Source organism: Nannospalax galili, unplaced genomic scaffold (genome assembly GCF_000622305.1).
Source record: "Nannospalax galili isolate Female #2095 unplaced genomic scaffold, S.galili_v1.0 scaffold450, whole genome shotgun sequence".
NCBI lineage: Eukaryota > Metazoa > Chordata > Mammalia > Rodentia > Spalacidae > Nannospalax > Nannospalax galili.
Genome location: NW_008329134.1, coordinates 231,271 through 245,849, shown reverse-complemented (window position 1 = coordinate 245,849; position 14,579 = coordinate 231,271). Strand labels below are relative to the sequence as shown.

The 14,579-nt window shown below is 38.3% G+C and overlaps 1 protein-coding gene across 2 annotated transcripts in view; it reads left to right on the top strand.

Annotated features, from left to right (window-relative positions):
* The window catches only part of Itgb8 (integrin subunit beta 8), an 87,747-nt gene that overhangs the window by 44,141 nt on the left and 29,027 nt on the right, over positions 1-14,579 (top strand). For both annotated transcript variants that reach the window (XM_029563256.1, XM_008832591.2), the window contains exons 4-6: positions 7,688-7,934; positions 9,367-9,532; positions 10,082-10,240. In XM_029563256.1, coding sequence (XP_029419116.1) covers positions 7,705-7,934; positions 9,367-9,532; positions 10,082-10,240 — 555 coding nt within the window. In that variant the 5' untranslated portion in view covers positions 7,688-7,704. The remainder of the gene's footprint in view (positions 1-7,687; positions 7,935-9,366; positions 9,533-10,081; positions 10,241-14,579) is intronic.

Sequence of the window (14,579 nt, the reverse complement as noted above, 5' to 3'; positions counted from 1 at the left end):
GAAGAAGTAAAACCCCCAAAATATAAAAATATATAAGAAGTATAAAAATTGCATATATTTATAATTTAAAAATTATAGACACTTCCCTAATAAAAGAAGAAATACTCCTTGAAGACATTAGATCTAAATACTCACATGATAAGAAATTTTTCATGTTCATTCAGATTTTCAAGAAATACATTATCCCTATGTCACAGAAACACAGATTTAAAGCAGGCCTAGAAGCTACTCAGCTGTTACAAGGTTAGTGTAACCTAGTAAATCTTTAATACAATTTTAGAAAATCAAATTAGACTGCATGTGCTAAGAACCACTATCTCCAAACAAATAAAAAGAATATTGTGTTCCTGAACAGGAAGATAATATTATAATTAACAGTTCTCTATAAACATTGTTAAATTCAATAGAATCAGTAAATATGAGATAATCCCAATTAAGTTCAAATGCAGTTTTTTTAAAAAAACTGTTTATTGAAACACATCATGCATGTATATTTGAACACAGCAGCATATTTATGTGAAAAATACATTTGCTGGGTATGCCAGTTAGGTTTCCATTGCTTTGGCAAAAACACCTCGGAAAATCAACTTAAAATCCACTCAGCATTATACTCTTAAAGAAAACTGACTCTCCCTTTCCCAACAGCTATCTGTTGCAATAGCTCCTCGGTGAGGGCTGGGCCTTCTTGCCCTCCTCTATCCATGCTGGATTTTTCTGGCTTGGGCTTGTGCAGATCTTCTGCATGCTGTTTTGATGCAAAAGGAAGCTCACACATTTCCCTTCCAACTCCCAGCACACATTCCTATTCAATTTCTCACCCAAATTCAGAAATGTACTGGAGTCTGTGTCTTCATTTTTTAAACTAGACCAAGTTGGGGGGTGGCTTCTTTTCCCTGTTCAAATATAAGAAAAACACACTTGCTTTTTTCTTTCTGTTTCTTCCTACAGTTCTCAACATTATCTTATGGTTTCATCAACCACAACAGAGATGTTCATGTCCTATCTGAGTACTTAAAACCTCATTCAAACCACTTTTATTTCATTTCGCTATTTAGATAACCACTGGCAATACCTGTAAGTCAGTCCTCAACTTCCCCCAAGCCCTTTTTCTCTTCTCACTGTGTTACAACTCATTCTTTCCCTTTGAGGTTAATTGAAAGGAATGTAGACCTGATCCTTTAGAATTGCAAAAGACATGTGTCTGCAGTGAGGTCTGGGGAGGGAGGCAGTTTCATGAGAGAGAGAGAGAGAGAGAGAACACATGGGACACTGAGCATTTGGGACAGGATAATGCTCTTTGCCTCTCAGAGAAACTCAACTCTCCCTACACTGTTAGGAAGAAGTCTTAGGAATCAGCTTCTTTCTGGGCCTTTTGAAATGCTGAGTCAAATGTGTTTCAAGCACAGTGTAGTTACTGAACATTTATAAGTGGCTATGCAAATGCTAGAGGCGGTAATGGCAATAATTACTAAGACATACATATTTACTGTGTGCCAAATGCAGTGCTAAGTAGACTACATGCACTATTTCTTAGAGTAGTCTTTAGACACTGAAAGAAGATAAAGTTGTCATGCTAGGACTCTTATAATTACATGCTAAACATTATAATGATGGTATGATCCAGTTGCCTTAGAAACACAAGGAAAGGCAGCTCAGCATGGTGCAGGGAGGAGCAGATATCTGAACAGTGACTTGAAGTAGCAATTATATAAAAAAAGGGAGGTTAGCATACCAGAGGCAGAGGAAGGCTCAGAAACATGAAGTGTGGACTGCAGAGTGTACGTGGAGACTTACAAACAGTTTCGTTTTGCTAAAGCTTAAGACGCAGCTGGGGTCAAGGTAATGAGGCACTTTACCTTCCATGTTTATCCACTTGGGCATTAGCCACCTGGCAAATCTTAAGCAGGCAGTGACATACACAACTTTGAATTTTAGAAAGATGGAGTTGGTGGTGTAAATAGTGATTATAAGACAGCAACACTACCAAGTTGGACAGTGAAGTGATTTGGCAAATTATTCTGGCAAAAGACAATAAGGGCAGGGGAGGGGAGATGAGCAGAAGGGAGGGAAGAGGAAAGGGGAGGGGAGGGGATTTGAGTTGAATCTGAGGCCAGCCTGGGCTTCATACTGAGATCCTGTCTCAAACAACAATAAGAAGAAAAGTTGGCAAGGAGAGGAGGTGGAAGGGGAGGGAAGAGAGAAGAAGATTCATAAAGGAAAGAAAATACCAAGATGGAAATGTTATGGTTAGCCCCAGATTATAGTCAGCTATAACTATTTTCCTCATAGTTGGCCTTAAAATTGTTATCAAGTATGTTTAGTGGTAGGAATTAACTCTTTGATGCAGGGATTAGATATAACATTGATTAGAAATTGTGAATTAAATCCCACAAAAAAAGAAAATTAGATTGCCCTTCATCCAGGAGGATGTTTAAAGACACAAAAACACATGCCTGAGTAGGTCCTTCCCATTTACCTGTGTTCCTTAAAAAGAAATCTGGTGGAGATAAAGAAGCATCACACCACAGCATCAAAGGACTTGAGCAAAATCAAGTGAGGCATCATCAGAATCTCACTTCTCATTGTACAAAATTTTTTGTTGTTTTCAGAGACTGATAAAGATAGCAGAAACGTAAATAAAGTAGCTACATAGCTGAGGCTTTTTATCCTCAATACTCAAAAAAGTGATGAGTAGTTATGATTAGCCTCATGTGAACTAAGAGCACACTGACTAATATATTCTATTAAACATCATTCTAAATATTAACCTATCATACCTTACAATTTAAGTATTTTGAAAGTAACCTTCAGGTTAGTTTACCCTCATTTATATAGAAAATAAAATTAAGTGAAACTTTTTGATGATATTGAATAGTTGAAAGAGCCCAGTTAGTTTTAAAGTAACAATAGGAATTCTATTAATTTTTTATGATTCTTAGGATAAAATCACCTCATAAATCATATATCACCAGTGATGAGGAGTGGAATGGAAATTATTCTTACAGGAGGAAAGATCAGAAGTGGAGCCCCTCATTTTGCTTCCCTCCTCACCACTCCCAATCAACCATTGGGCAGAACCAAGAGCACTTTATGATCCTGAAGGTGTTGCCACTTCAGGGCAGAGTTCAGTGACCTACCAGTACAGTTCCACTGTTACTTTCATGTCATACTAAAGATAGTTCCTTGGCAGGGATGGAAAGATAGCTCAGCACTTAAGAGTATTGGATGCTCTTGCAAATGACCTGGGTTTGGTTCCTAACACCCATGTGGCAGCTAACACTATCCTTAAATCTAGTTCCAGGGGCTCCAATGCCCTTTCTTGACCTCTGGGCATTGCACATACGTAGTTCACTTACATGCATGCATTCAGGCAAAACACTTATGCACATTAAGCAAAACTAAATCAAAAATTTTAAAGGATAATTCCTTTGGTAGGATCCTGGGACCACTGATAGGAAGTCAAATAAGCTTAACACCCCAAGCTAGGCTGTGGTCACTCTTTCATCAAATGTTGCTCAAGGTTCCTCCAAGTCCATGATTCACACTTCTCCCAAGTTATATTCACCTACTTTGTCCAAATATAAGTGATTCTTTAATGAGATTACATGAAAACTTTTAAGTTATGGACCTTCTGAAGTTTGCCGGCCGTGGTGGCACACGCCTGTAGTCCCAGATTTTGGGAGGCAGAGGCAGGCGGATCTCTCTGAGTTCAAGGCCAGCCTGGTCTACATAGTAAGTTATAGGACAGCTGGGGCTACAGGGAGACCCTGTCTCAAAAAGACCAAAAGAATTTTTTTAATGTCCCATATTACAGCAAAAAACAAAAACCCTCACAAATTCACATCACTATAAACTTCCCAATCAACTTGAAATTCAAAAAGTTAGTTTGTTGACTTAAATTCAAATTCAGAGCTGTCCAACACCTACCCTAAGTGAAAGAAAGTGATTAAGGTCTTCTATGAAGTTATCTGATTATGTGAGTGTTTTTTGAATACCAGTTTATAATTCATCATCCCCAACTTTTTGATCAATTCAATCTCATTTAGATGGATTCTCAATGCAGGTTGGAGTTGGGAATCATTCTTCAGCTAAAACTTGTTTATTTCTTGGAATGGAACAATTCCTTCAACATTGTGATAATTAAATACACTTTCACTGCAGAACCTTGTATATTTCACTTTTATAGATGGTATACATAATATTCTTTTAGCATGGGTCCATGACAACACAACTTGAAAAACAAGCCAATTCCAAGTCTAAAAGTTCTAGTCTAAATCGTGGTCTAGGACCAGAGGACATAGTGTAATCCAGCAGCAGTTACCCATGACCTTTATAGAGATACAGTAATATTTCATGAACACCTTGATCATGAATGTCTTCATAGTTTGATGAGATAAACAAACCAGCTGTGTGGAATATATGAACACAGTCCATCTCTATACAGGTCCTCTCTCATAATTCCTCTAGCATCAAGACATTGCTTCCTTCCATAATAACACCACAATGGTGACAGCCACAAATCTTAATCCATGTATTTAGATATGTTTCTTTCTGACCTATATTAAACAAACCCTCTTTAGTTTCACCTGGTTATTGGCTCTGTGGTTGCATCCCAGGATAAACTAAGTGGAGCTTGTACATAGGCACACAATATTTACATAGCCATGAAAAGATGTTACTACCACCTCTAACTATGGATACTGATGCCTAAAAAAACCTGTCTCTTTTTTATCCCATGTATACAATTATATAATCCAAAGGAAACTTGAGAGCGTATTATGGATAATGTCTCAAGCACACAGGCACTGGGGTAGAAATCCAGGCAAAGTGGGAGCCAGGCATGGTGTCACATGCACTCAGGAGGCAAAGGCAGGTAAATCTCTGTGAGATAGAGGCCAGCCTGTTCTACACAGTGAGTTCTAGGCCAATTGTGGCTACAGGGAGATCCTAGATCAAAATACCTAAACAAACAAACAAAAAGCAAAGTAGAGTTTGAGAGGGTATCACCCTATCACATGTTATCTACCCTGAACTAGCTAGAACCTCACAGGTAGTTCAAAGGTCTTAAAATTTGAAAGTAGCAATTATTTTTCCCCCAGGCAGTGAGAAAAAGGCCCATATTTTCTTTATTTACAACTTGTCTTATTGAGGTTCCATCTCATGTTGAGACTTCAACTGACCCTGGCACTTGTGCTGAGGCCAGCATCTAGGTAATCTGGGATCACCCAACAGCAGCCCCTATGTGCATACTCTCACCTTTTGACAAGGTTTCTCATGGTCTCTTCTTTGCTGAGCCATTGAGAACAGATTTTACCACTGAGGCTGTGAGCAGGTCTTGTCAACAGAAGTTCCCTGTATGGCTGGCATTTGATTGGAGTGCTTCAGTAGCTTAGGTCTCCAAGGACTGTGCGGCTGCTGATGCTGCTCAGACTCTCTGCCTTTCACCGAGGTCACCAACCCGCATTTGTGCTGAGCTCCCTGCACGATATACTGAATAGCTGCTGCATCTAGCAATGCCTGGGAGGCAGAGGAGTGGGGAGGACAGACTGCTATTCATCTTCAGACAGAGCCCCCATAAACTGCAATGATTCACCGAGATAAAAATACCACATGGTCAGTGCTTACAGCCTTTAGCAGTATGCCGAAGTCAACAGTCAAAAAATAAACTATGCACTTTATACGTTTTTTTAAATGCTGACCCATGTGTGAAAGTTCAAGCCCTTCCACATGAACTACACTCTCTAGCTGAGGCTGTTTTTCTTTCCTCTATCCCTGGGTATCATTTTCTGATATTCTCCTAAATCTAATTGCTCTACTTAAATGACAGGGCATTTCCACTCTATCCCTGGGTATCATTTTCTGATATTCTCCTAAATCTAATTGCTCTACTTAAATGACAGGGCATTTCCAAAGGGGCAAGACTTCACCAGAGACCCCCAAACCAAGAATAAATGCTCTTTAGAGGCAGCTCAGCTCCTAGAGGAGTGAGAAAATCAGCTAGGCTGGGTTATGACTCCTGGATGCAAAACTCAGCATTGCAATAATGGGGCTTCCTATGCATGCAGCAAACCAGGAATGAGTGACTAGTTCCTCTTTTCTTCTATTTGTGTTATCTGCCAGGAAAGTCTTACTGCTTTGATAGAGTACATGATTCAATTAAATAAACTTCTGATTTGTAATAAAAAGAAGTTAAAAGAAAATACTGCTACATTTTCTAAGAATATTTATTATTTTTATAGTTTATATATGTAAGTACACCCATATCTTAGAATAATCCCTTGGAAGTCATAAGAGGGCATTGAATCCACAGGAACTGGATTTACGGGTGGTTGTTAGTTGCCATGTGAGTTCTGGGAATTAAACCTGGGTCCTCTGCAAGAGCAGCCAATGCTCTTGTCCATTGAACCATCTCTCCAACTGTCAAATTAGGGAAATCTTTTAATAAGGATATCATCCTATGAATTATGTAGGATATGTAAATTATAACTTATTTTTGCAAAATACTTCTCAGTTAAAATATTCCCTATGGACAAACAACGATTTGAGAATTATTTACTGTTATAAAAATTGAAATTCACAAATTTGAAATAGATGACTTTTCCCAGTGTATCTTGAAAGCAGACCTGGAAACTCTGTTGGATCTAGAGGAATAACCCAGGTCCTGAGTCTAGTCATAGTGACAGAGAGCTAAATAAACTGCATAACATAAGTGCAGTACATAGGAGTCCATGGAAACTATTCACCTGTCTTAGGGGTGATTGTCTTTTCCAATCCAGTTATTTTGCTCAAGGCCAGTACCTTGCTTCTGCGATCTTTCATCAGCATACATTTTTTGAGCCCTCTCTGTGTGTTAGACTAATAATCTCCACATCTTCAACATGGCAACACCAGGCCCCATGCATTAACTTACTGTGTCATTCACTAACTGATGAGATAAATCCTTCCTTGCCTAAGTTGATTCTATTAGGTATTTGGCTACTACAACAAGTAACTTAATAATGTGAAATTTTGTGATAATTGTGCTACTTGCTAAAACATCACTGAGGGTCACTGAGATGGTTCAGTACATAAAGGTGCTTTGACCACTTGAGTTAATCTCTGGGACCCACATGGTGGAAGGAGAGAACTGACTCCTATAAGTTGTCCTCTGCTCTAGTTTGCTTTCTGTTGCTGTGATGAAACCATGATCTGCAGAAACTTGGGGAAGAAAGGCTTTATTGGCTTACAACTCCAAGGTTGTAACCATTCAACACTGAAGGAAGTTAGGGCAGGAACTCAAGGCAGGATCTTGGAGGTAGGAACTGAGGCAAAGACTATGGAGGAATGCTGCCTACTGGCTTGCTCAGCTAGCTTCTTATATAGCCCAGGCACAGCAGCCCAGGGATGGTACTGCCCAGAGTGGGCTGGACCCTCTCACATCAATTATCAATTAAGAAAATATCCTACAGACATAGCCACAGGCCAGGCTGATGGAGGAAATTCTTCAGTTAAGGTTCCCTTTTCCCAGGTGACTCTAGTTTGTGTCAAGTTACAAAAACTAACCACAAACATAACACATAAACACACATGCAAACACATATGCACATGCAAAAATAAATAAATGTAATTTAAGATATACTGGTATGTCAACAGCTTATCCTAAGATGCTTAAAATAAAGACAATATGACATTTTTTTCTTTGAATTAGGAGCTGAAGCTAATTTTATGTTAAAAATTCGTCCTCTGAAGAAGTACCCGGTGGATCTTTATTACCTGGTTGATGTATCAGCATCAATGCACAATAATATAGAAAAACTAAATTCTGTTGGAAATGACTTATCTAGAAAAATGGCTTTTTTCTCCCACGACTTTCGCCTGGGATTTGGCTCATATGTGGACAAAACTGTTTCACCGTACATCAGCATCCACCCTGAACGGATTCACAATCAATGCAGGTAGCTAATATTTGAAGTGGATAATAGTAAAAGAATTTTTCTGATAAAATCTCAATATTTTTTTCTGATATAAAGTTCCCAGATATTTTAATTTTGTCTTGTTAAATAAAAAACAAAGTTATTTGAGAAGGAACTTTGCTCTTATATGAAGACTTTTATCTGCAGCCCTGTTTTTATATTTCTTCAAAGATTGTTTATTCACTCTTTGTGACAAAAAAACTTAGCTAACTAGTAACCTTATATGAATTCCCAATAATCAGGTTGGGTTGACATGCATAAAAATACTTTTTTGGATATTCAATTTACCTCTTTTTTGGTTGTTGCAAATTGTTGGCTTTCAGTTTGACAAATTTTAAAGTATCTTGACATCACGACTGTTTTATGACTGTGTATATTTTACTTATGTAGTTTATGATGTGACCACAAGGAAAGTTCTGGTGCCTCATAGACTGTGGATTAGAAAATGAGAATTCGATTCTAAACAGTGCATGTCTCATCATGGAAAGAAAACTCACCTTACCCATACAAGGTCTCACATAATAGTAGTTGTTGAATTTTCATAAAATTGAGTCTGCATAGTTCTTATTCCTTAAATCATTTTATTTAAACATATTTTCTACTTCCATGAACTGTACAAATTATTTTACTCTACACATCCCAACTTACAGGAACAACTATTATCTATCAGTATAGAACTGCTTTATTTTCTTTAGGAGTTTCATGAGTCTCCTACTGTCTATTTATTTGTTATATACTTATTAATTATTGTGGTTTTTCTGAGACAAGATGTTACATTGTAGCCCAGCCTGACCTTGAACTCAGGAATCATCCTCCTAAGCACATCAGGTCCATGTGTGGACCACTCTGCCCAGCTTGAACCGTCTCTTTGAAAGAGAGCCTTTCTGAGGAATGAGTTTCTCTTTCTGACATTTCAGGGAATTTATCAAAGTCATCTTCATTTCACTCATAATTCCACAACAATCATCATTTTCAAAATTAGTGTAATATCTTTGGAGAAATCAAACAATAATATTAGATTTTGACTGAATTCCCAAAATTATTGCTCCAGATGTGTCTCTCAGTGGTTCCAGGCTAACTGCATTAGGAAATTACTGTAAATTCTTACTGTTCTTCTTAAAAATTCAATGATTATTAGCATATTGAAAACCCTTCATTGTCTTGAATTCATTAAACATCCTCAACCTTCTTCATTTTTGAACATCAGACCTTAATAGCTCAATTTTCTGCTCACAAGGAAATGTCACCAATATTGAACTTCTCTCTAGTCTTACAGATTTTTGTGTTATAAAATTTTCCCTGATAAAAAATTACTTCCTTGTCATAGCAACCACCCAATTTTACTGTTAGAATTATTTTGGAAATTTTAAGGAAGCATAGAAAAATAGACTTCACACTTCTTTTTCCCATATAGTGACTACAATTTAGATTGTATGCCTCCCCATGGATATATCCATGTGCTGTCTCTGACAGAAAACATCACTGAGTTTGAAAAAGCAGTCCACAGACAGAAGATCTCTGGAAACATAGATACCCCTGAAGGAGGTTTCGATGCTATGCTTCAGGTAGCTGTCTGTGAGGTAAGAAGTTTCATGTGTAGAGTGTCTGAGTGCTCCTTTGCAGCAGGGAGTTAAGATTTCAATTTTCTTATTGATTCACAAAGTAAAAACACAGCAAGGAAGAATATCTTCTCCTTTTGACTCATACTCAATGCCATTATTATTTATTTGGGTGTATGCCCGAGATAGAGGCAGCAGAGGCTGGGAGAGGGAAGTACATAGGTAAAGATGAAAAGCTTTAACAAAGGAGATGTTCTTTTCTTGCACCAGACCTCTGGGAAGAATGGGAAAGACCCTGTTGCCTCATTCCCATCACACCATTGTTCTGCTTGGAGACCTGGTTTGTTCGTCCTCCAGTGGACTACTGGCATCCCTAGCCAGGAACCAGCATGATCAAATGATGTGGGGAAATAGAGGGTATGCAAACACATGGGAATGCTATTTTAGAAACAGCACATCATTCAAGCCTGATTTAATGTTTGTCAACTCAAACATACTGTTTACTTGAGTCAAAAACCACAGTACAGATCCATGTTATTGTACAAGGTCTAATTACATGTTTATTTTAAGAGTCATATTGGATGGCGAAGGGAAGCTAAAAGATTGCTGCTGGTGATGACAGACCAGACATCACATCTTGCTCTTGATAGCAAATTAGCAGGCATAGTGGTACCAAATGACGGAAACTGCCACCTGAAAAACAATGTCTACGTCAGATCTACAACCATGGTAATGTAGCAATAGCCCCGTCCTAACTATGACTGCTTGGGTTAATGTGCAACTTTAAATTGTAGGCTTAGTGGTTCCTGTCCCAGGAAATTAACCTAAAGGAGCAAGACACAGAGCCAGGATGAGCCATGAAATGGCACATGGAGCAATTCAGTTTAAACACTCCTCAATAAAGTTGAGGGCTAAGGCTCTTTGTCACTGTCTAGTAGCTTTATCCCGATGAGCTCCTAAGAGCTCAACAAATTTATTTAGAATAAAAGTGACAGAAAAGCTTATTCTCCGTGTTATTCAAGGACCTTGAAAAGAAAGAAGCATGGTAAGGAGTGGTTCGAAAAATGGAATTAGTCTAAGGAATCTTGGGAACATAGTACACGGCTGAAACTAAATAAGCTAATAAAGGCCATGGGAAAGCGGGTGAAAGAAGGCAGGCTTTGTCTAGACACACCTCACTTCCCTCTGCACCCTGTCTTTGTGTAGGGCTAGTTCAACAAGTGGGCTTTTCTGAATTGCTTCCTGAAGGTTGATGTAGGCTTTGAATCACATATTTAAATGAAACCTTTTATTACTACATCTTCCCCAGGATTAGTTAATGGCAGATACGAAGAATGAGCAACAAAGCATCATTTGTGTCTGATGTTGACAGTAACTTACTAGCAAATGTTTGAACAGATGCTGACAAAGGTTCTCAGCTCCCAGACTTTATTGCCTTAGAGGGTTCTTTTCCCACAGTGCTTCTAGGCCCAAAGCAGTGTCTAACAGTTCTATTAATTCAATAGTGAGGTCTAAACACCATAACTATGCCATAACAACTTGGCATTCAGTAAAAAAATACATACAAATGAATACATAGGAACTTGTTTCTATCATTTTAGTGATTTCTTTTTTGCATGTGTATATGCGTGTGATGTATATGCCTATGCGCATGTATGTTTCTGTGTTTGTGTGTATTGCATACATGTGGTGACTGGAGATTGACATTCAATGTCTTCTTGATTACTCTCCTTCTTATACAGTGATAGCATCTCTCACTAGAATTTCGAGCTCACTGATTCAGCTAGTCTATCCAGCAGGCTGGATTGCTTCAGGGATCCCCTGTCTCTGCCTTTCAAGTACAGGAATTGCACTCAGGCCATTATGCTCACCTGGCATTTACATGTTGCTGGGAATTCAAACTCTGATCTTCACACACCTGTGTATAGACAACACTTTACCTGTTGAGCCATCTCTCCAGCCCAGTAAATTACTTTTTTATAGGAATTTCCCAAACTTTGTATTCAGATTAGGTATTGTCATCCTCATTTCCTGTTCTATACTGAATTCTGCACTGAAGAACTAAGCAAGATATGACACCATTTAGAAGACTAGTGACAATGTCACCTTAAAACTCACCCACATCCAGCCAGTAGTTTATGAACACCTGAAAAACACATCACTGTGTTGTTTCCCTTGAAAATTTAAAATATTTCATGCTGCTGTTGTGAGTATATTGGTGTATTGGAGTGCTCCTAAGCACCTGCACATAGTTTAGAACTATAGTATTAGACATACATAAATCGGTGTGGTTCCCATGTACGAAATTCAAATAGAATACTCTACGGTGACTGAGGAAATAGCTCAGTCAGTAGAGTGCTTACTATGCAAACATGAGGACCTGAATTTGATCCCCAGCACCCACATTAAAAAAAAAAAATGGGTGTGGTGGCTCTCACTTATAATCCCAACACTGGAGACAGGTGGAGACAGGAGGATCATTGGAGCTTGCTGTCCAAATTGGTGAGTTTCAAGTTCAGTAAAAGGCCTCATCTCAAAAGCTAGAGAGCAACTGAGGAAGACGGCCAATGCTGACCTCATGCTTTCACATGCACATGCACACATGTGAATGCACACCTCTGCACACAGACCAAAGAACACTCCACTGGACCTTTTGGAAGTCAAAGGATGCTACTGTATTATCATGTAAAATAAGTTCAAGTCAATGGTAGAGTCCTTGTCTAGTATTCATGATGCTTGGCTTTCAATCACCAGCACCACATAAACTGGGCATGGTAGTTTACGCCTGTAATCCCAGCATTCAGAAGGCGAAGGCAAGAGGATTAGAACTGCAAGGTCATCCTCAGTTATATAACAAGTTCAAGGCTAACTTGGGTACTTTAGACCCTGTTTCAAAAAATACAATAAAAGGAAATAACAAATAAATAAGTTCAGGTGACATATTTAAAATCCAGGCTTTGAAATCCCTCTAGGAATGCCTTTCACCTGCTAATTCTCTTTGTATGCAGCTACATTTAACTTCTAGCTGCTCATTTCTTATCTAGCCTTCTTCTATTTAGCCATTTTTTACCTGAGGTAGTAGCAGTCTAATGTAATCCTTGACCAATGGCAGAGGAGACAGGAGGAACCACTCTATTATGAAACAAAGAGAATCTTCTTTACTTAAAGGAGATATCCTGCTATTCTTTTGAAGTTTTGCCAAGTCACTGATGTGATTTCTCCAACAGTGTATTTGGAAGGATGCTGTGGTGCATCTAGGAAGGAATCTTTGAGCAAAACTAAAATGCTGGCATAATTTTAGACCTATGTCATATCATAGAACCTTAGGGAGATAAGTCATAATTATGGTAGGATTTTAGGCAATGTTTGGGTTCTTGTGATATCAGAATATTGGGTGATATATCATATACTTTTTTGTGTTATTGGTCATTATTCCACATATTTAGAGGAATGGCCCTGTTGTACATGTCACTGGTGTGATTTATTGGATAAATCGAAGAAGAATGTACTTGCTAATAACTTAGAAGAATACTTTTATCTTAGTTACCCCAGATTTATCTTTTAAAGGATCCTCTTTCCTAGCAACACTGGCCAAAACCAGTAGAAGCAGATGCATTTCACTTGATTCCTTGTTTGTACAGTCATATGTGTAAAATATGCAACTAGTCTGAAGCTTTCTGTGTCTTAGGTTACCTTGACACCGCCTCTAGATGAATATTTACCTGATTATTTTTAAATGCTCTTCATTTTTTCCTATCAAGTACTATGGAGAAATTTTAAATTTTATATCATTTAGGCATGAGTCAGACACTTCTGCATCTCCAGAAATCAACACGAGTAATGGTATCACACTTTTTGACCCAAACCTCTGGTTCTTCTATTTATAAGGGGAAATAACAACTAAATAGGCCTTTTATATGTCTAAATTATGTGGCCCAGAGTTATACTTTTGTTTACATAACTGTTTCATAGTGTAACTCCCAGACTAATCGCTACCACCAGCTTTTGAGTCTGGTTAGCCGAAAGCGCCTTAGCAAACACTTTGCATGCAGTATCAAATTCATCTTTCCAACAACTCCATATCGTAGTTACCATCATCACCCTTTTACAAACAGGAAGATTAAAGTTCAGAAAGGCTAATTTAAATCGCCTAAATACAAAAAGCTAAGAAAATTCCATTTCAACTCCTTTTTCCTAAATGCCATAATAAAAACATTAGTGGTAATGTATCTTTCAGTGTTCCTAGTAATAATGACAGTTTAAAGTATAGCATTCTCTCTAAAACAGCAGATGTTCATACGGAAGTATTGATGGTAGGGAAGATATGTTATTAATGCTTAGGGCCTGGATTTCATCCTGTCTTTTTACCCAGCTCCCGCAGGGTTATTCCCAACTCCAGTCAGAACCGTCCCAGAAACACTCACCCCACCCTTGGTAAAGGCCAAGACTAGTACAAAGATCTTCAGTCACAATGACAGGAGACTAAGGAGCAAGTCTATGGAAGAATTCTGGGGAACTTGATCAATGGGACGGACGTTCAGACACTGATGTGACTCCCAGGCCTTAGTGCACAAATGCAAATAGGCAGGGTTCTGCCCTCATCTCTTTGTATGCACATGTGCATATAGTGTATTTACTCACGGTCTCTGTTTAGGCTTTCTTCCCCACATAGCTTTTCACGTGTCCCATCACACTCTGGCCAGTTAACCTTCATTTTTTTTCACATAACCCCTCAGAACCCCCTACCTCTGGCTCCATCAGTCATTCCTTTTGCCGAAGCTTCATTGGGATAGACGAGATTCTAAAGGGATCAGCATCTTAGACTATGGTCTTGGAAAGCATAGGGTGTATTACTGAAAACTTGAGTGTCTTACATATGAAAATACTCAACACTTTGTTCCTCTGCACTCTTAAAACATGTACTTGTCTTTTAGAATGTTATAGATTATATTCAAGTTTTTTTTTAACTGCAGGTAAAGAAAGCAAGGCTAAGACTTCACTAACTTAATCCATAACTTTGCTATATGCATGAATAGGCTTTTATGATTGTTACATTTATTTTAGTGCT